The 22203-nt window shown below is 45.4% G+C and overlaps 1 protein-coding gene across 2 annotated transcripts in view; it reads right to left on the reverse strand.

Annotated features, from left to right (window-relative positions):
- Positions 1-22203, reverse strand: part of LOC106750206 (acetylcholine receptor subunit alpha-like) — a 129420-nt gene that overhangs the window by 21269 nt on the left and 85948 nt on the right. For both annotated transcript variants that reach the window (XM_014630371.1, XM_014630372.1), the window contains 2 exons: positions 8116-8231; positions 6600-6768 (listed from right to left, as the gene is read on the reverse strand). In XM_014630371.1, the coding sequence (XP_014485857.1) occupies positions 6600-6768; positions 8116-8231 (285 nt within the window). The remainder of the gene's footprint in view (positions 1-6599; positions 6769-8115; positions 8232-22203) is intronic.

The raw sequence follows: 22203 nt of genomic DNA on the forward strand, positions 1-22203 counted from the left end.
TACACGGAACCGTCCATCAAGCTTGCCAGCCAGTCACTATCCGGACAATGTTTATACCTCTCGTTTGAAAATTTTGCTGATTGATGCGTTTTCCGCTTAAGCGATTTCCATTTTATCATCGCTAATATTTCTGTAAAGCGCGTAATATTCACGTTTTTTTATTTATTTAATTATATCGCAAGCGTGCTTTTGCTGAATCGCACACACATACTACTGAGACAGATATTTTTCTCATTTTCTGCCCATCAATTTTCGTCCAGGAGCGAAATACGCTAGAGTCCGCTTTCACATCTCTCTTTTCTGCGCCAATTACCTTTTATCTGTAAACGATAAGTACATATATATATTATATACAATTATGTCATAAAGTGTGCATTGATGGACGATACGTTTAATTTTTAATATTTATAATACTTTATCGGGCTATCGATTTTTATTACATGCCTCGAGCAAAACGGGTCGTTTCTTTTCAGCGCATTTCCCGTTGATTACATCGGAGTGTGCCGCTCTCTCGCCGAGTAATAAAAACCAGTTTACATTTTCCAGCAACCGCGAATGTATAACACGCGACACATCGACGTTGGCTCTTATCGGGGGCCCGAGCGGCTCTTATTGCGAATTGAACGCAACGCAAGCAAGCGAGCGCGCGCTTCATTTTTACTGCGGTTTCGCCGTTGCAATGGCGTTTCATAGCGATTAATTTAAAGGATCGACCACTGAAGCGCGATAGCGCGTCTATCGGGCTGCTCCCGTGTCGTCAGCTCTGGCGGCTTTCATCGATGCATTCGGGTCGATAGTGCACCCGGTTACTTTCCGTACGACCGCGCCTTTAATTATTGTCGCCCACTCTCTGTTTGGTGCGATTGAACGCATTGCATCTTTCGCCGTTTGTTTCTACCAAACGTTTGAGCAACGATCCGATAATTATTGTGGGATAACGGAATAACGTGTTTCTAGAAAATAATTTTTCGCTCTTTCGCGAGAACATCCCGACGTTATTTCCTACAGATGTCGCGATTATTTTTACGCTTCGATGTTTTGTTCGCGAGGCACAAAATTTCAGACGCGCGCGAATAAAACGACGATTGGAAGACTATCCGATAAAATGATAATTTGGATATTGTACATGCTATTGTTGCTTAGCCGTGGACGATAAACAGCGATGCGAGCCAATACTGCTTTGTGGTTTGTGTCTTGTCACGGCATGGTCTGTTCGCTACGGAATATCCGCAAGAGCCGCGTATGTACCACGTTGACGTACAGTTAACGCGATACGCTGTTCGATCAGCTCGGTCGTGTACAATATGTGCTCGTGATACCGGAAGGACGGCAACTCCACGCTCGCGTACACCGACGATGACGATCGCCGATACCTTTCGCAAAATGGCCATACCCACACTGAGAAAGGACAAATTTCTCACTCAAATACTAGACGTCCGTTCCGTTTTTCCACGATAATACTCTCATTCCCTTCATAATTTTATCAATTAACGACGATTAAAAGGGGATTATTGGTATTCAATATGAAATCTCACTTTCTGCAGGTAACAATAAATAGATAATTGCATATTCGCGTGCTTTCTCTCTCTATTTTACAATATCGTGGTTATGAAATATTGATCCTTCTGCACACACATTTCACGATTATATTACTTTTGTTTCGCGCCGAAAAGTTTGCGTTGTACGATCTCTCAAGAATAGATTGAAGGTGAAAATTGAATAATCGGAGAAACCTCGCGCGATGGTAGGACGTAGCAGGCCGGACGTCCGCCAATATCTACGAACGCGCGACACTCGAACCAGTTAATCACGGCGATTAGCTTAAGCGACCGGTGATCGAACGGCAATTTGCGATTCGGGATTCTCCCGAGGCCGGGAATCGGCGGCTCCGAAGGCGAAATGTCAGAACGCGTTCGATGCGGTGTCCGATGTTCCCAGTGGGCTTCGGCGCTTCCGACAAACCGGCAGTATGTCAATCATCCGGTCGATTTTTCGAACGGAAGCACGACGAATTACCGATTTCGTATCCTGGACGACCGAAGGAAGAGTTATTAACGCGGTTGGAATGTCGACGAAGTTGGCTCCGTGTTCGCGGAAAAGGCAAATATGATTATATTGTTCTATCTCTCTTTTTTTCTGTCTCCCTCAGCGCGATATAATATTATTCCATCCATTTTCTCCTTGCCGTTTCGCCCTATCGTATCAGTCAAATGATAATATCCTTCGAGCAACATCTTCATACGGCATTCGGCAGATTGCGCGCATCGATCGAACATGGTTCTTCGTCGAGATTCCCGCGGTTGATGCGTCGCAAATTTTGTTACGAACAGAAACGCCCGAATGGGAATTTCGGGTCGCGAGGAAATATCGCGACGGAGCGGCGGGATATTTTTTTCTAGTAGTCGCAACAAATGCACGGTCGACGCGACCGCGGAAATCTAGAAACGTTGACCAAAAAAAAGTAGCAACAAAACGCGACGCGATACGCGGAGTCATGAAGCACGTGCGTCATAAAAGGTGAGACGGGGAATGTATGTGGTATGCAATTTCGGTAGACGTAGTCGCTGCGGGTCAATCACCGAACCGCGATATTGCTTATCGATTCTCTTCGCTTGATGGACGTGCCTAGAAGTTGCAGTAGACGCCCGCCCGCGGCTTTATTTTTCGAAAATCCCTATTTATTTTTCTTCCATCGCTTATTTCAATTCTTTTTCCTCCGAGTCGTGCGTTAATATTTTACAAAAAATTGTCGCGCGACATGTTTTTTGCATTTTCCACTGTTTACAGATCCGATTCCGAGAGATGGATTTTTATCGAGTGGAAACTTTACAAGCGTAAATTCGATTACCATTAATTGACACACATACCATTACGAGACGAGTTAAAATTCAAGTAAGATAATACACTCATTCGCGTTCAGCTGTCTGTTTCTCTCGTCGCAAATATTTCGCTCCTGAATAGCGAAGAACAAACTATTATTAAGCGCAACGTAACGCTCGCAGACTTGCAAGAAAATGCGCAAGTATAAAGCCGTTTTACAGCGTCGAACTTAGGTTCCTGAGTTTCCAAAGTGTGTAATATGGGCGCCTTTAATATTTCAAGAAGTCTTCATGGTGGCACCTTTCCGGTCGTGTGCACGGTATATCAAAAGTGGCATTTTTATAGAAAATTACCGTGCGCGGAATCGATTTTTCCTCGATACAATGGACGATTTGTGCGAGAGACAATCATCCGCAACTTCTCTCTATTGATTTTTACATATTGTTTTTATTGGATATCCGGACACGATTAATTTCTGATAAAGCACGTTCGAGCCACTAATTCTTGTTTCGATTTGTTTGGAATCGAATGAACTTTTTCATCGAATAAAATCGTATAGTGGGATCCTGAGAGAATTATTCATACACAGTGGAAATATAACAAGATCGCCTTTAATTTCCGATGTGACCGACACGGAGAAAAAAAGTTTGATCGAATTAACGTAATAATGAACGACGCATGTTTTGATTGAAAGGAACGCAATTACTGGTTCTTACGAACCAAATTCGGTTCTTATAACCAGGAAATTCTGTTTCCTTCGATCAAAATTCACTTCGTTCGTTCATTGACACGTTAATTGAACCAACAAATTTGTTTTCTCTGTGGAGAAATATTTTCGTGTCTCTATAACTAATCCATCACTGTGCTTCTCTCGCAATTAGTCTGGCGTCTAATATATATTCTCGGAGGATCGCGAGGACGCGCGCCGCTCTTGACACGTCCTGTATAACTTTCTTGCATTTTTCCGACATGTACCATGACGGAAGACCCGTATTCCAGAACGCGGAACAGCGATAGCAGCTCTCGACTCGACAGCCATCCAAACGAGAGATGCTCCCACGAAAATTCCTCGTTCGCAAATTCCTCACGCCACTTTCTCGTTGGATGCTTGCATCCAGCGCAGCGTGCCATTTCGCGCGGTGAATTCTCAAAAATACCGCTAAAAATTGCAGACTCGCTCGACAATTCCGAAACAAGCGCGCACACAATCGGCCTCGTACGAACCATCTGAAATTACGAGCGAGCGAAATTCGCGAGCAATCTTACGTTCGAGAAGATTCGCTGGCTCTATCGCGCGCCTCCTTCATTAATATCGTGTATTAATCGATATTTTAATTCTCATTAAATGCTTGTTGTAATTTGAACGCGCGACACGGCAGAATCGCCATCGAACGGCTAAATAGTGATTCGAGGAGAAATAAATATATCGCGCGACATTTCATACATTTTATTGCAGACGTATCCCCTTTGTGAAAGTATATAGAGCGTATCTCACGTTCGTATTTTCGCTTGAAAATAGCGGATACAGTTGCATAATGGATTGGCGTTTCTTTCTCGCGTTGGCCGCTTCTCGGAAACAAAATCGATAAACGGTTAAAGATAGCATGAATGATTGACTTCGTGCTTCTCTACGAATTATACCCGCGGCATTTCGCAAACAGCGCGAATGTGGAGTACATAGTGTGAATTTATATCTTTTCTTAGCAAGACGGACGTACATCGCACACCTCGGATAAATATACTCCCTGCGAATGTACGATTAGAGCCGGAAAATGATGTATTCGATAGGTAAACATATGTGAAAGATAATTGAAGGAAATCCGTGTAATTTGAGATACGGGAGGCAACATGAGCGTGAAAATGACTCCAATTACGTTCCGACGAACGACGACTCGCAGCGACTTTGAAAACTCGTCCCGGCGAATAGCATCTGCAAACACCGTCGCGTAAAAACCGATTGTCACAGACTCGCATTTCTCCATCGACAGATCTCCCGACGTCGACAGGATTAACGTGAGGAGGAAAAAGCGCGCACAAACATTCGTATCACGTTTTTCCGCGATACTTCGGAACGCAAACGACCGGCTTTTCTTCCTCATAATGACGAATACTAATTGCGAGTGAATGCGCCCACGGTCGATAGTTCTTCAGTTACGCGCGAACATGACTAATAGCCCCGTGTTCGTTCAGCGAGAGGGAAGAGAGGAGAAACGAGGAGTGCTTGAGTACGAGCCCGAGTGAGAAACAAAGAAGCCGGCTGGGGAAGAAAAAACATTTTACAATGCCAGTTTAGCGTAACGAGTAACCTTTGTGGCAAGTCGCGCGGCGTGCCCAGGACGTTAACGTTAACAGCGAGGCAAAGAGAGATAGAGAGAGACGTAAGCGCTTTTATACTGCGCCACGTCGATAATTCCGCGCGAAGAAGAACGCTTCAGGAAGAACGTCAACGGCGTCGCTTTCGTCGGATAAACCGAAACACGTACGTTATCCAGAGAAGATTGGGCGGGATCGTGTATCAAATATAATAAATGTTAAAGATGTCTCGGATGAGAGAGACCTGAAAGAAATACGCGAAATCGAAGATATCCTTGCGATGTCTAAGAAAAGTAATATAGAACGTCTAAAAATGTTGAGTAACATATTTTACTGGACGAAGGACGATTCTTTGACGATCGCTCGATTCGATGTTTACTTTGTCGTGCTTGAAAATTCTGTCGTGTTTTACAGAGAACTACCAGAGCAAAACCTAACGGTTGAAGAAAGAAAGTTGCATATTTATAAACTCCGGAAAATATTGATCTTCTTTCTGAGCGATACACGTGTGATGCTTCTTCTGCCGCGAGAGAACTAGAAACCTATCGTGGGAATTTATCTGTGTACAACGAACGACGATCGGCAGTTGTCATTCGAGTTAAAAATACCTTTCGCGACGTCCAAAGATATCCAAGTGATATCAAAGAAATGTTAACAAGATTATTCGACGAATATCAAGAACATCCGAGACACGTATGAGAATATTCAATACCGCGGCTATTTGGGACATCCGTCCTCCTCTCTGGTACACATTGACAGCGCGGAAAAAGATCCCTTCCTCGGACGAGCGAGAACAGGCACGGAGTCGGTGGGTTGGAAAGTCGAGAGGGAAGCGGAGGCCGGGGCGGAGATGAAAAATCGCCGGCGCCGTCGAGCCAAAAGTAACCACCTACTACTAGCTCTTGCCTACAGATAAGAGAAAATAACGAGGTCGACAGACACGCGGAAGAGAACTAATTCGCCGCATATTTCACGCACGCCCGCGGTCGCTTCCGAGAATAAGGGATTAATCGCGGCACTCTCCGAGACGTATTTATCTCTGCGCGTTATGAATTTCACGGAGACTTCGTCGCGGGGGACATGCCCCCTGTTACGCCGAAGCGTCTTGTGAAACTCTGCGAAATTTTTACGAACCTCGCTCGACCGGGAGTTTCCGCATTTAGAATTCGATTAAGAAAGGAGAAGAGTTGTAGGAAATCAGAAATGAAAAAGCTTGCTGTGTTATTTTCCATTTAAATGATGCAGGAGCAGAGGGCGAGAGAGTATGAAAGTAAAGAGCGAAGTCAAATGTGTTCCACGCGACCGTAAAAAATTACAAGTTGGTAAACTAATAATAAATTCAGTATAATTCTAGAGAGAGAGAGAGGGGGGGGAGGGGTGGAAGTAACCGAATCCACGCGGTTAAAAGCGCGGGAGCGAACGCAAATATTTGCCGACGCGGAAGCATATACAGTACGCGCTCTCACCTTTTCACCGCTGTCGCTGGGCAGGTAAAACGTGAGAACCGTGAGAAACGAAATCCCCATGCAGGGGATGATGATGTTCACCGTGTAGAAGAGAGTCTTTCTCCTCATCGTGATGTTGAACGTGATGTCCAAGTAGGGCTCGTCGCAGCAGGTGTAAAATTTCTCGTTTCTGCAAAAAGAAGCGACACCAAAGACATCGCGGTTAATCGCCGGATCGACGAACGGTAGAAAGAATTACGGCAATGAAGTAGAGAGAGAGAGAGAGAGAGAGGAAATCGCCCACGGCATGTAAAAATCTCGCTTCTTTTTCCGTTTTCTTTTTGGAGAGGCGTCGCGCGCTCGTACCCGACAATAAGTACGTTTTAAGTAAGTAGGGCCGGCTGCGCGAGCGAGAGTTATGAGAAAAGTTTCGCGGGGTCGTATAACTCCCACCGAATATCCCTCTAAGTCGGTAAACTCGGGTCGGCCCTTCCTTACTTCTCGCACCGATGACGCTTTAAACCTAGGACCGCAGGCGTGTCGCGTCTTTGCCAGAATAAATTACGATTGCTTTCTTTAATTCTCAAAAGTTTAATTTCCGAAGAGAGATTAAAACAGAGTCTTCGGTCACGCGGTCTTACGAAAAGTTAGCCCGCATTTTTCCCCTTCGCTCTCATCTTCGCGCGTCAAGACGCGTCGTCGCGCGAAAGCGACGAAATTAAATTTTCCCGCTGACGATCGATCGGTATTTCTCGCGAAGATTCCGTCTCTCCTCGGTAAGGCGATCAGCAGAGACGATTAAATCGAACGAGACAGCGATATCCTGATGCTCAACTAATATCGGAGGTATCGATAATGCACGAAAATGTTCCGTAATTTAAAGACATGGCGCCTCGACGACCCTTTAAAGCATCCCTTGAGCGAGTCGCCGAAATGCCCGGTTATCGCAGCAGCTTCCGTTTGCATTTCGCTACGCTGAATATCCGGGATCGAACTATGCTCGGAAGCAGCCGCTCGCGTATGCCAGGCGGGCATATATTGAATACGATGAGGAATTTCATAAGAAAAGAGAGAGAGAGAGAGAGAGAGGACTCTCCTCTATGTGCGCTTTGAAGTCCCCGATGCCTACGCTATTACTCGAGGATCTCGTAGATTAGACCGAGATTTCATCCGGACGAAATGAATTAACTGCGCAACCAGCTTCATATTGATATTATCCAATTTTTTCAATACATGCTGTAATGCGCGTGTACGTTCGCAGCTCATGCTTTTAATCCACATATTAGAATTTTAATTCAAAAAAGGAAGCACGATTGTACAAGGGTGAAAATTTCCTAGTGAGCGCGCTTAATATCGAGTGACTTTACTCGATATCGATTTAATATTACCGAGATATTTGGCGTGGAAAATTGTCAAAGTTCTGAAATTTTCACCGGAGGAAAAATAGACGAACACGTTCGCAAAGCACGTTTTAATGATTCACCGCATACGTACGTTCGGGAGAAACGTAAAGTGAGATGCAATATAAAAGCCTTACCGAACTGCAGGCACTTCTAGAATATCCCATTCTACGGACATGTAGAATTCGGACAGGTCGACCCCCACGTCCACCACGTTGCTCCCGGATTTCTCGTCCATGTGTCTCAGGTCGACCTACGTGAGACAGAAAAAGCGGCGGGCATTAAGTTCGCGTGCATGTAGAGCGCGTGTTCGTTGAAACGTTCGAACGCCATGCCCAAGTAATTCATCTCTGACGTGCGAGTGTGCAGTCGGTGGTGCAGCGCAAAGCGACAACGACCGAGAGAGGATTTCTCAGGGAAAAGATCCAAAGGGGGAAGATTCATCGAGTAAATCGACACATCCAACTGCACACTTGCGATCAACTGCTCAATAATCACGAACAATAATAATAATAATTCTGAAATGAACTTTCAGTGCATGTCTTGAGATGCACTTGGTGTTCGCAGAAGCGCACAGGGAGCAAGAAGATATCTAACTGTTGAAGGAATGAAAAAACGGAGCGTCGAGAGACTGGTGGTGGTCCGCAACAACAGGACAACTCTATAGTAGCAACTATATCAGCGGACGTATCGCCTTTAAACGTAATCTATGTGCGCCGCGTTACAGAGTAAAACGAGATCCGGGTTTACGCGCGAAAAATACACGCTAACAGCAGCTAGAGATGCGCCTAACGCTAACGAGACGCCGATATCTTTCGGCGACTTTTGATACCCCAACCTGCCACACAGCTGGCTCGGAAAATGAGATTCCTGTTCTGATGCACTTTTTTACAATTCTACACTTTGCAGTTGCGAACTTGGTTATTGCGATCGCGCTGCGACAATTTACATCGAAATGACGCCCGATAAGAAACAATTTGCTTCCTCGAAAGGCAATTCCGGTACGCTGTTTTATCTTCTGTACGAATCGAGGGACGCGCAGCATTATTAAAGCCGGCTTTAATGTAACGTCTAACATTGGCTGATCGCGGCAGTAGTATTACCGTGAAACACGTCGGACAGATGCATTTCCGGCGATGCGATACTTTGTCACTGCCGCGACGCGAGATTAAAGCCTGCGAGCGATTTTAACCGTCCTCCCGCAGTCTGACGAACCGTTTGACTTTCGCGACGATAAATCTGCACCTCAGAGTCGTGCCATCACACACGCGGCTCTTCCTGCGGCTAAATGTAAATCGCCCTGTTAAGAAGTTTTTCGTTAAATATCGTTCACGAGCGAGAGTTTTTTTTTGTAACGAAACCGGTCGCGCAAAGTGTAATAGAAACTACCAGCAAACCTATATTTTTCTCTCGTCTTTCCTTTATCGATTTATGAAATTGCACGGTTACAAAAGCTCAAGTAATGTAATTTACCGCGACCCACTTCTCCGACTTGAATCTAATAATCGTCCCGTCCCCAGGAAGAAGAGTTCGAATCCCAAGATTAAATTCAATCGCCGTGTGGAATTAGTAAGAAGAAAATATCGCGCGCGCGTTATCGCGAGGTCTCGTTAATTCGCGCGAGCTGACGGAGATAACTGGCGACGTGTGTAAAAAAGGGAAAAATGGAAAGGAAACAATTTCAGGCTTAATGCGCGGTTACGTAGAGATTTACCGCTCGAAATTCCTAAAACGCAAATTACTGTAATCGGGCGAGCGTGTACTTCACACCTGCTTTGGAATAACGTTTCAATTAGGTTCACGCGAAATCGAGGCGCTACAGATGGAATTAATTAAAGGTCGGTCGTGTACGGGCTGCCGTACCATCTGATCTTGGCAAACTTTGCTAAAGATCCTTTGAGGTGTAGACAGGCTGCCACACACACACACACACACACGCGTGCATACATACGCGCATTAATCTCGCGGGAAACCAGACGGAAACGGAATTTAAAGAACGTGCGTTACCAGTCGGGGCACGTCGTGTGCAATCTTTCAGTTTTTCTTTTTCCTTCTCTAAAAATTGCGTTACCTTGTACGTCTCGTAATCGTTACATGCGATTCTGCGTTTATTTTACCAATTTACTCTCGCGCTCCACGGAGGAAAATTAATAGCGTCCATTCGTGTGCGTGTGTGCGTGTGATATCGCTTCATTATAATTATTACTCATTTATCGTTAGATCCTTTTAGTGTGCATCATATTTCCCCATTTTCTCCCTTTTTAAAACTCTTGTTTTTAGCTGAAATGCATCTCCCGATACACACGGATGCGTGTAAACGAGTTAATTTCAAGGATTAATTACTCTTTCACGACAGATATGAAGTTATTAACGTCATAACGGTCTGGAGCATTTAAAAAAAAAGGGATGCGCTCAAATATACACGTTTCATTCGCCGCGTAATTGTCGTCCTGAGAGGCTTTTGAATAAAAGACCGGTGTAAATGCGAAGGCACGCTTTTCGCATTGGTATCTTTCCAAACAACATTCATGCCCGTCCGTCGTTTCTGACGTGTAACGGAAGCGCTCGCGGAAGCACGATGGAAAAACGATTCGCAGGCGTTTCTTCGCGAATCGTGGAAAGAAGAATGGACGAGACGCGTGCTTTTTAAGCGGCGAATCGAACGGCTCGAGCGAAATAACAACGGTCAAACGAAGCGCACAGTTGACATTCCTTAGACTCCTTTTTACGCTCGCGCGCGCTGATATCGCAGGAGGTTTGAAGACTTTGCTCGCTGAAAATGTACCTCGCGGGGATGGTTGTAAAGAAAAAGGAAAACGGAAGCTCATAATTTCCGCAGTAAACGCCGGAAGAGGCAGCGCGAACGTTAAAGAATACTCGCGGAAATAACGGCGCGTCGTGGTTTTATCGACTTTGATGGAAGAGGAGAGAGAGATGATGACACCTCACGCTGAGACAGCTGGCGCAGTTACCACACCGCGTAAAATCGAATCTCGTCGAGTTAGCCGTCACGGTTCTACGTGTTCCACTTATTACGATTGTTTTCGTTATGAGGATAATCGATCGCACGGGCGACTCTCAGCGTAAAATTGCCGGGGGAAAAAGAGAGGAAGAAAATACGTTCTGTTTTTCGTCGACAAAGTTCGCAAAGTTCCTCGTGCGAACTGGTCGTTTCGTGAAAATCGGTTCCTCCCCTGCGTGGAAGATTAGTATTGATCTCGTGACGCGATGACGGGCGGGCTGGATGCGTCGAGCTTATGTACGACACACGGGGAAGGGAGATATGCGAAGGCAGTATTCGTAATGAAGAGCGCGCGCGCGAGGAGTCTCGGCGGTTAAATTGCACTCTGTGGTCGAGGGAGCGAGCGCGGCCACTTAACATTCTAAAATGTTCCCCTTTCCGTCGCAATGCATTCTAATTGCGACTGTAAACAGCGTCGCGTAGATAATAATCAATTCGTGACGAATATGACGGCTGGACCAAAGCAAACTTTCTCCTTTTCATCGTTTCGCTTGTAAATCGAGTTTCCACACGTCGAAATGGATAACAAGTCGTAAAGAGAGACCCTAATTGCGACTCGCGCTTCTCATGTATTTTCGCTCGGTTTTCTTCTCTCCTACGCTTTTTAACGACTCACAGAGGAAAACGTGAGCATACACCGTGAAAAACTTTTTCTTCGATAGCAGCTTCATGCGACGACACCGGCAACATCGTGAGAGACACCGCAGTCGCATGTTTTCCACATCCTCTCCCTATTTCCGCTCCCTTTCTCTCTCCTTTTTTCCGCAAGTTTCACCGTATATATACTAAACGGAAGATACACGAGCGAAGCAATTTTGATACGTTCGCGTCGCGTCGACTAATTACATTTCTTCAGACCCGAGAGTTTTTCCTGGCGCATCTGACATTGACGAAGAAGCTACGGCGAACGGGCGCGAATCGATTCCACGGGACTGCGACTTTTTGCACTTTTAGCTGTCAGCATGGTGTTTGTGGGACGACGTATGATGAATTACGGCCAACGACGATAGATGCGACGATTGTAATCTTTTTCTTTTCGCCGATTAAGACGCCTCTTCTTGCTTCCTTTTCTTCCTACTGTATTTCACCGAGGAAAGCGCGATTTCAGCAACGAAAATCTATATTTTCAATTATCTCCGAAAATTAACCACGTGATGAGTAATCGACAGAGTGGATCGCGAAGAAACATCGCCGTTGTACGAGATGAGTAATCGCGACACTTGCGAGATTCGCAAAGTGAAACTCGAGATTTGTGAAATTCTCATTTCGCGAGAGGGAGAGAGAAGTGGTTTCCACTCCGGAAACGAGTGTTCTTCATTCTAAACTGATTTAATTTCGAATTACTTTCGTACTACTGGCCAGCCAGAGATTATTCTAATCTTATCAAAGTGAATTCTTCAAGCGTCAGAAATACAAACTCGAATTTTCTCAAGAATGGCGTTCGTGTCTTGACACTCGGATTATTCAAATTGGGCAAAACAACGGAGCACTGAAGCGAGATCACGGTTGCGCAAAAATGTCCGAATATGTTCGAGCACGTCCGAAATACGGATTCGCTTTACAGCCCGTATTTTTTTTACAGCGGCGCTGTAAGTGCGACGCGATATTCCTTGAAAGTGGAGCCGGCACAGACCTCTGATATTTTTGCCGCTTCGATTCTCCCGTAAGAGTCGGCAAAGTACGCGACGGCGTGTACAATTGACGGGATTTTGAAAAATCCAACAGCTGGTGCAACCCGCGACTACCGGTCACCGGAGAGCATCCCGTCCCGAGAGGACGCGACGCGACGGTGTGCTGCGGCGGTCTGCATGATATTAGTCGGACGCATAAATTCCACGTGTTTGCAACCGAATGAAATCGCAGTTTGTGTAACACCATCCGACAAACGTTCTCATTTCTGCAAACGCTCCTGAGGCGGCCCGGCCACCTGAGCTTTTATAACTGCGTTCTGCGCTCTCGGTCGGTTGCTGGCGTCCCGAAATCTTCGTGATACCGACTTTCACCCATCGGTTCTTTAGACATTACGCGAACTCGGTTGTTTCTCGCAAAGGCAAACGCGTGCACTGATAGAAAATTATAGTTATTTTCAGCGCCAAACATATCCTTTCTCGATCTTGACCACAAAAATAGCCAGGAGAACACCATTTTTCCAGTGAGTATTACTGTAGTGTCAGTGATAATAATCTTACATGCATATTGCTAGTATAAAAGATCTGCATGGCGCCGAAAATAAATATAATTTTCTATCAATATGACGTTTTCGAAAATGTACGATAAGGTTTTTTGCGTTTTGCGTTTTTCCCTCTTGCCGAATACGAATGCGATTTTTCGATTCGTTCGACTGAGCGCGACGCTCGTCGCGGTAGATGAGCACAAAATCTATTTACCGAGCGGCGAGAAAAAAGGGTCATTATCGGATATCGAGCGAGGCCCGTCGCCATCAATCTTTAAGTTTCGCTTTCCGAGCACACTGCTGCTGACAAACTGTATTCGACGGATCAATCGAGACTCCGCGAACTTTCGCGTTCGAGACGAGGCCGAGAACTCCGTAGGTGGCAATCGTCGGACCCTCAAGGACCTCTATATCAAGCTGAAATTCCATCTTCTTACGCGTACACCCCCTTAGAAACATTAATCTCCTTTGTTACGGGATCAATGCGATCGACGGACTTGAGGTTGCGTTGCCATTAATCTAGCCGCCCCCCGACATATTCCAATGAAAGCACACACGAACAATCGCTTTCTGCGCTTACAATATCAAAATTACAATAACTCAACCGAAATTTCGTTTTACATAATAATGAAAAGTCTATATGCGTGAGAGAGCTGTTAGTATATTCTATCGATAATTTCATATTTTGAAGCGTGTGATAAAAGGTAACGTTGTCACTCTCTCTTTGGTTTTATCTTCTTCCTCGTCGTCGTACACTCGAAAGAATGAAGCATGTATCGTGACAAAATAGATTAATCGCCTCTCATACAAGCGGAAATTTTATTAGTAACGAAAGCTTCGCACAAGCCGTCGGAGAGAGAATTAGTTTTTTGAAGAACGTTCCCAGAGCTTATTCGACGTTGGAGCTGGTAAGTGCAAAAATGATGGAACGTAATGAGAGATAAGAAAAAATGAAGAGGATTAAATTATAGAGGATGTCTCAAAGTTCACGATAAATATTTTAATAACAAATCCTCTGTAATATTCTAAGACAAAAATTCAAGCACGAAAATGTCAAGGCATCAATAGTTCATGAGATACAAACGATTGAAAAAGTGGAGTTTTTCGCGAAGCAAATTTCAAGCGACCAAGTAGATATCCAAATTATTTTCTCCGATTAATTTCGAATGATCTTTAATTTGACAGAATTTTAATTTAAGATTCAACTACAAAAGTATGTTACAGATTGAAAAATTGTCATAAATAATAACCTCCCTCGACATTTTTGCATTAGAACTTTCGTCTTAGAATGTTATAAAGAATTTATTATAATAATATTTATCGTACGTATTTCAGATATCTTGTATATAGGAAAACGATTTGTGTCCACACATAAACACCGTCGTTCGTTGCGTGCTCATTTCGTATCCTCTGTGCGATTGCGTGAATCTGCAAATAAAGTATACGTGCGATCGGGTTCAACGAAGAACGGCGGATGACAATGCAAACACTTCTCTCGTGAGAATACGAAAGGCAAAGGCGAAAATCGTGTTCGCGGACGTTCCGCGCCTCGCCCTATAGATTGATTGCGTCGAAAGTCTGGTTTCAGTATGATTTAGCGATACGTAGCTTTTTCCTAGTATCATTCGCGATATAACCGAGAGAGAAAATTCAATTAATCAGAGTTAGCTTAGGTGTGTGATATCTTGAACCGATCCCGCTGATGTCTTATGCGTCGATCAAATCTGTGACTTATCCGTTTTGTAATCGGCAATGTCGCTCGTGTCGATCATCGCGCAAGAGGAAGTGACTTAGCGAATCGAGATAAATCGGGCTAATGAATTCCATCTTAAAGTAACATCGCTCGATCGGTGGAAATTATCGAGCGACCCATTTTACATCCGGCATCTGTCACAAAGGGTCGACGTGCAACGAACGCGCGAGATCTATCAGAGGACCGCAGTCGAACGCGCGCACTGAGAAGATCGGCTCTCATTTCGCGTTTCTACGTCAATTTGCTCGCAGTTTACGGCCATCGAAAGTTGACTAACTCGCGTCACTGTCTGCCGCAATCCAGAGGTTAAGACGCTGCGCAGGTGGGGGGGGACCGCGCATTGCGCGGCCTAGTGAGGTAGGTCGGGTAAGGCCGCATTTCACCACGTGTGTAAACACTGGCACGTGATGGAACGCAGTCTCCCACTTCCGGGAAGCGTAGCGTAGCAGATGCCCATTGAGTCCGCTTCGACGGGGCCGGCAGCTCTCGCACGATAGCCGATATCTCCACTTCTAGAGGTCGTAGAGCCTTCGGACAACGAACGTTGGAAAGTGAACATTTTTGCGCTTCCAATGGACACAGAGTCGCTCTCTTGCGAAACCGCCGATTGTCTATCCGCCGATTAAGGGTGATGCCTTCGGATTTTATTGCGTGTCGACTGAAATTGAACGGCGCATTGTCCGATTTGACTTTGTTAACTAACAGCGATCGGTGTATCTTGTTTCATCTTGTGAAAGTCTCATATTTGAATATTTGATTGCATTTGCGTCGCAAAGATTCAACTTGGAAAAACTTGGTCTCGTCGTGGTTTACGAAGGGTGTTCCGTAAAGTAGCTGCGGCTGTTTCTACTTACACATGCTTTTACGCATACAATACGTGCACAAATCTGTCTAAGTATCTTGCGGTTACTTGCGGCTCACCTCGTAAAATACCGGCCGAAACTTCGGTAGTCTGGTCGTTGCAATGCAAATTGACCGAATGGATTAGCTTTGGCCCCGGATTAGATTAACTCTCGGAGCTGATTGCGCAGACGCTTGATTGCAAATAACATTATTCGTTATCTCGGCGAACTGGCCGACTAGCGACGAAGCTCATATTCGATCGGATCCATCGAATTTTCATATTGCTCACGTAGTCCCTCGATAATTGATGTTTTGTCAGTCGTAGTTCTACTAATCGAGAATAGCGAAGGGCAATTTGATGAGCGTGCTCAGCAAGATACAACGGTGAAAATTTGCAATTTGCATTTTCCAAATTGCATTGTCCAATTATTCGACGTAAAAACTTGGCTTTCACGAACACACAATAGAGAAAACAATGTTTGAATCGCATCCTACAGATACGTCCTTAATTATAGACTGATCGACGACATAAAAAAAATGCCAGCTATTAACAAGATGTTTATCAAGTTAATCGAAGCGTACAGCGTTAAAATTTGTGATCCGTATGTAAATTAACTATAAAAAATATATTTTCACGGTGATTTTTGCGGAGGAAATTTTCCAAGCGGCATAAGTTTATCGTCTATTTATCGGGAATAATTAAAAGTTCCGACAAAAACGCTTGTTCGATTTATCGAATCGCGTGCAAGATCGGAACTTTGAATCTTATGCTTCTGTCGCTTCGTTTCAAACTCGACGAAATCTCCGTGAAATGAAATCGCGTGTTAATAATAATTATAATATCGTTAGAAATTCGTGATATACTTTCTCGATTAAATGCAGTTAATTGACGGCTTCGTGTTTACCGAGAAGAGAAACGCGAGAAGGAAGACGAGAGAGATAACGTTGCCGAGACGGCATGGTGGAACGCACGTACACGACGGAATCGGGGGTCGTGGTTTCGACGGGGATGCACGTTTCTACGGTTCGCCTAATTGTGCCGGTGGGTCGGCGACCCGAACTCCACATGTACGAATCAGATTAGATTGTAAGCACCTGCACCAGTCGCGGAGCTCGCGGACCTTGAGAGCCTCGCTCTCCGAGCTTGTTATATATGTATGCATGATCTCCTCGCTTCTAGTTAAACCTACGATATCGATCATTTTTCTGTCTCTCTCATATTCTCTGAACACGGCGGAGAACGTCTATTATTGGAATCGTGGGTAGTTTGAACGATCGGCACCCGCTGATTTCGTTATTTCACTCACTCTTCGTTTGCCGGCCGAAATAACGACAAGAAAATTACGACAGGCGAGAAACGCGCTTCGAAGAAAACGATCGAATGGCCGCACGTGTTGCGAGTATGGATGTATTATATATATATGTACACGATGAGCTTGTTTCCCGAGACTCTCTCGACAAAACGAAACGCGCGATACCGTTTTCGCGTTTACATAATATTCAATCTGTTACGTTTCTGTTTTTACGACAGAGAAGAATATCTTATTTTTCACTCGTGGAGGATATAACTTTTTCCCACTCTCTCTCTCTCCCTGCAATTCCCGCGAGTTTCATCTCCAGCGGATCCGGAAAACAAGACCGCGCTATTGCGACCCGTGGAATGTGTACGCAATGTGCATACAACTATGTGAGTATAAATTTGAGTAGTCAACGGGAATGTTAACGCGAAGAAAGATTAAACTAAATTGTGCGGAATGTTTGGGAGGTCGCGCATCTTCTTCGACGCCTGACATTGAGCGAAGATAAAGAGAACGAATTTTTTCAGGGATTTACGACAGATTTTCTGCTGCAGGTTCCAGAAGACGACAAGCTGCGATCTCTCGCCAATGTCTCAGTCTTACGGACGAAAGTCGTAAACTGCGCGGAGCACAAGATACTTCCGGTCGCGCAGCCACTTTGTTTAAAACCGACGTTAAACGGACAACAGATAGCGTCTCTTTGCCGCGAGACATACGCAGATCGCGATAAAAGTCTCAGAAGGCCGAATAGCCTTCGTAAAACCGTAGGGAGGCGAGTTTTAAGCAACGAGGATCGGTGAAACACACCACCGTTGGCATTTAAGCGGCGCGGTATGATATTTCGGCGGAGATAGATTCTCACGTAAATCACTCTGGAATATCCGTTATCCGTATCGCCGAACGAGAGACGTACACCGAAAACACCGGGTGTGCATAAATCATAGCAACGTGCGGCGGCGGCGCCTACTTAACCAAGTTCCAGCGCGACGCGAACCGCGACCTATTTTCGCGAGTTAAAAGAAAAATCACGAGTCCAATTTGGAATGACGGTGAGGAAGGAGAAGTTGGTTGTCGGAGGGGAGCGGGGTCCCCGGCTGCGGAAGTAGAAGTAGAGCTGAAAACCCTCGCAATTTTTCACACTCCGCCGAGTTCTACTCGTTGACAGCCCGCTGCATTTCCAGCGCGCGAGAATGTCGGTACGAGGCGTGCGATTATCGGTGTGTGTTTTCCTTACTTCGATTTTACGTTTGAATTATGAACGTTCCGTTTCTCGTTAGCTTCCGGCCTCGCGTCGATAGCAGCGCATGGCGCGTGTACGAGAAAAATCGTTTCTGAGATTAATTAAATTAAGAGTGCTTTGTGCTTTTGTATATTAAAGGGTACTATGAAGGATATATTTTTATACTTGATATCACTTGGTAAATTTGAATGTAATCTTCCCGATATACATATAACGCTCGTTATTGCGAATTTCTCCGTATCTTAAATTCTCATACTTAAAATAATTTTACAATTATCCCATGTTCTCCCTTCTTCCCTCTTTCTAATTTCCCGAAGGAGGTGGATTAAGAAACGAAGAGCGATATCTTGAAGGGTAAGGTAAGTCGATACACAGAACGCGGATAGAAGAACGACTGTGAGTAACGCGTTCTCGATAGAAGAAACTATGAAACACGACTTTTACGGAGCTACGTTCCTTTGATCGTGACGATTTACCCGTGAAATCGTAGCGTTCCTCTGGAGCGACGGAAAACAGGCGGCCCCTTTATCGATTCGAACGGTTTCCCTAACGATATTGTTGATGCTCAAATTGATACACCTTCCATTATACAACGTTAACTGAGTTGCCCACCGTCCGAATTTTAATACGCTATCCTCTCTTTCTCTCCTTTCGCATGCGTTTCTTTTTTTCGAAACGTGCATGTAATATTTTTTGACGCGGTGTTGCAAAATGTCAATGTGTGCTTTTTTTCAGAAGCGCGACAGCCGAGCGGAAGATTTTATCCGAAATTTGGAGCGGCATTCCGCATTTCGAGTGCCTCTCGGAACCGGCCGCACATTTATCTTTTAGCTGGAAATAAAACGAAATATGATATCGGAGAAATTCAATCTAAGTTCGCGCGCGAGCTTCGAATTCGTCGACTAAAAATACGACCTACTCCACCTCCTACGAAAGAGGAGAAGAGGGCGCGACGAATCATCCGATGGAGATAATGACGCGCGTAACGAACGATCTTCCCGAGGAGGCGAAACGGTGATTATTCCCCGTTTACGCGCGCGAGTCGGTCCTTCCTTCCTCCACCTTCGGCGATAAAGCCGGGCAAATTAAGCCATTAACAGGCCTCGCGGGGGGGATGACGCTTCCTTCGCACCTGTCGTGTCCCGAGCGACACGTTTATATCCCTCTTGTTGCGTTACATTCACACTTGCAGCCCTTCTAGAGACAGAAAGCTTTCCTAGCGCGCAAGCACATTAACGCTTTCCTACGCGCAACAACACATCGAGCTTGCGGTACTTGGCTTTATAACTATCGCATAACGCACACTTACATACACCCAACAATGATAAACATATACATATTTATGTAGGAGAGTGTGAATGGATTGTGGTCCGAGTACGCGTGTGGGTAAACCGAGTGTCTACGGGGTGGTCCGAAACTCTTTCCCGCGAGACTTTTATGTAAGAGAAAGAAAAAGAAAGGTGTATTTATAGAGTAGCGATGCTTTGTAATCAACAACAAGCGCGTCGATCAACTCCTCTTCAATGAGACTTTACGAACCGAGCGAAGAATAATACCTGCTGAAGTTAGGTAGGAGCGATATTCCGGATGTTTGTCGCGATGACTCGAGAGTAACGCGGAGCCTTTAAGGCAGTTTCGGAACAACCTGTACGTGGGTACCACCGGATGTGTGCGCGGTCTCTCTCGCGTACCTTGTGTATATGCACGTGCGAATGTGTGTGAGTGTCGGTGTGAATTGCATGTGCAACGCTCGACTGCAACCGCGGCGTCTTTTATTTCTTTTTTAATCCTCCCGCTGCGTTACAGTCGGGAAGGAAAGAATAAGGACTTACTGCGCACGACCCACTTACTAACTTCCAGAGATTAAACTCTGTACATCAGATTCTTCTCCGAGCAAACCTTTCGGTCCTTCTTCTCGTATAAACGAGAACGAGGATAAGTGTGTACAAGGAGTTTCCGGAGTGAATGAATCGCGTAGTACTCTCTTTGACAAATTTCAATTTGGTCTTCTCGCAGCGAAGGCTCGATCATAGATGTCAGCTTTCTCGCACAGAGTCCTCTGGCTGGTTTCGTTCGTATCGAACGGAAGAGCGAGAAATAACGTGATTCTCATTAGTCGAATTAAAGTTCTACAACCACACGCGTGGTGGAGACTTTCGCGCCAAATCCAGCTGTAAATTCGTCAAAGAGCGAAGTTTCGCGTTCAACCACCTTGTCAGCGCGAGCGCTTTTTTAGTATATGCGTAATTGCGTTATATTCTTTGAGCGAGAAAGTGTAAGGAAGATACCGCTGATCACATTTTTCAGCGAAATAACGCGCCGCACCGTACGCACTTACCCTCATTTATCTTACACAAAGTCAAATCATTTCTGATTGTGTCGCGAGCGCCGCGGAAAATGCATTTTCCACACGACGTGTATCTGCCTATGTGCGCGAGCGGTTGTCGTCGTGTCAGCGCGTAGGTGTGTGCGAGATGAAAGCGGAATGTACAAAGGCGCCGACGTCCCCATGGAAAAGGTATAAAATTCGTGCGCACCACTCGGAAAGAGTAACTGGCGTCGATCGCCGCGCGACTTGATTATTTCTCTCTCTTTCCCCCCTTTTCTCTCGCGCCCTCTCTCTCTTTTTCTTCGTCGTCCATAACACAGTCAATATCGTACAATAGAGTTGACAACGTTCCGTCCAAGAAGCGTCGAGTCTCCACGCACCAATCTCTTTGTGATCATTTTTCACAGCCATCTTTTTGCGCAACGTTACGACGAACGTTCATTACGATTCGTCGGGACGAGAATTCGAACGAGCGCTTGGCGTCGATATGAAAACGCGATCTTTGTGATAATTCGGCCCGATACACTCGACTGTGGATGGATCGTAAAATTGGCAGAACAACCGACGTCGAGTGGACGCTCGGTCGACGTTTCCGCGATCCCGTATATAAAGTCGATGGTAGTCGCGTCGCTCTGACCCGGTCACGTTGACACGAACCACTCAACAAGTCAACGACTCGCCGCTGCTAAGTTAAAGCACTATACTTTCCCCTAAGGGCCCCCTTAAAGGGGACGCACCCTTTCGTCCAGTTTTCCGATGTGAATATCCTGCGGCCCTCCTCGCTCGTAAAAGCTCATTTTCTACGGAACGACTTTGGACTTGCGGGCTGTAACTTGGCGCGATCAATCGCCGTGCCGCTTCGTTTCGAGTTTGCGGTCGTAAAGGAAAGAAATATCGGACGATATGAACGTACGTTTCTCGGTCTCTTTGTGGAAATTAACACGAGGTGAGTTGCAGTTCGCGGTATCGATCGACAGTTACCGCATCGGCGACGTTTCGGAGGAACGCGAAAACTCACCGATCCGAAATTCACGAGACCGTTGTTAACAGGGATATTCGTTGGGTATTTTGTATTTGCAGATCCGATCAAGTCGCGTATCGGAAAGAGAATTATTGCGCGAGAGCTCTTAATCAGCGTGACGCGAGAGAACGAAGCGTATGATCGCGCTCCTCCGTTTCTCCCGGGACGTCGCGATTTCTCTTATTAATTTGATGCTCGACATCGGTCATCCCGATATTGCAATCCCCGCTATCACGTTTCGTCGCAAGAAATATAATTCTTCAATTCTGCGCGAGACACAAAGCGCGTTATCGCGGTTCGTTGATTGCGGAGTTACGACGGATGCGTTAAATAGAATCAGACGGATAGTTTCGCCTCTACCGGTCACGTTTCATTCCCTTCTATCGCGAACACCGTGATTTCTCGTATCTGAACAGATGGATTATATATCTATTAAATTACAATTATAATTATATATGTACTTTCGACGATGCTTTCATAATTTTGTAACAGGAAGCTTGCTTTTTCTGAAATTTAGGCAAATTTGTCGCGAATTCGGTCGGCTGC

Source organism: Dinoponera quadriceps, unplaced genomic scaffold (assembly GCF_001313825.1).
Source record: "Dinoponera quadriceps isolate SergipeBrazil2010 unplaced genomic scaffold, ASM131382v1 scaffold5229, whole genome shotgun sequence".
In the NCBI taxonomy this organism is placed as follows: domain Eukaryota; kingdom Metazoa; phylum Arthropoda; class Insecta; order Hymenoptera; family Formicidae; genus Dinoponera; species Dinoponera quadriceps.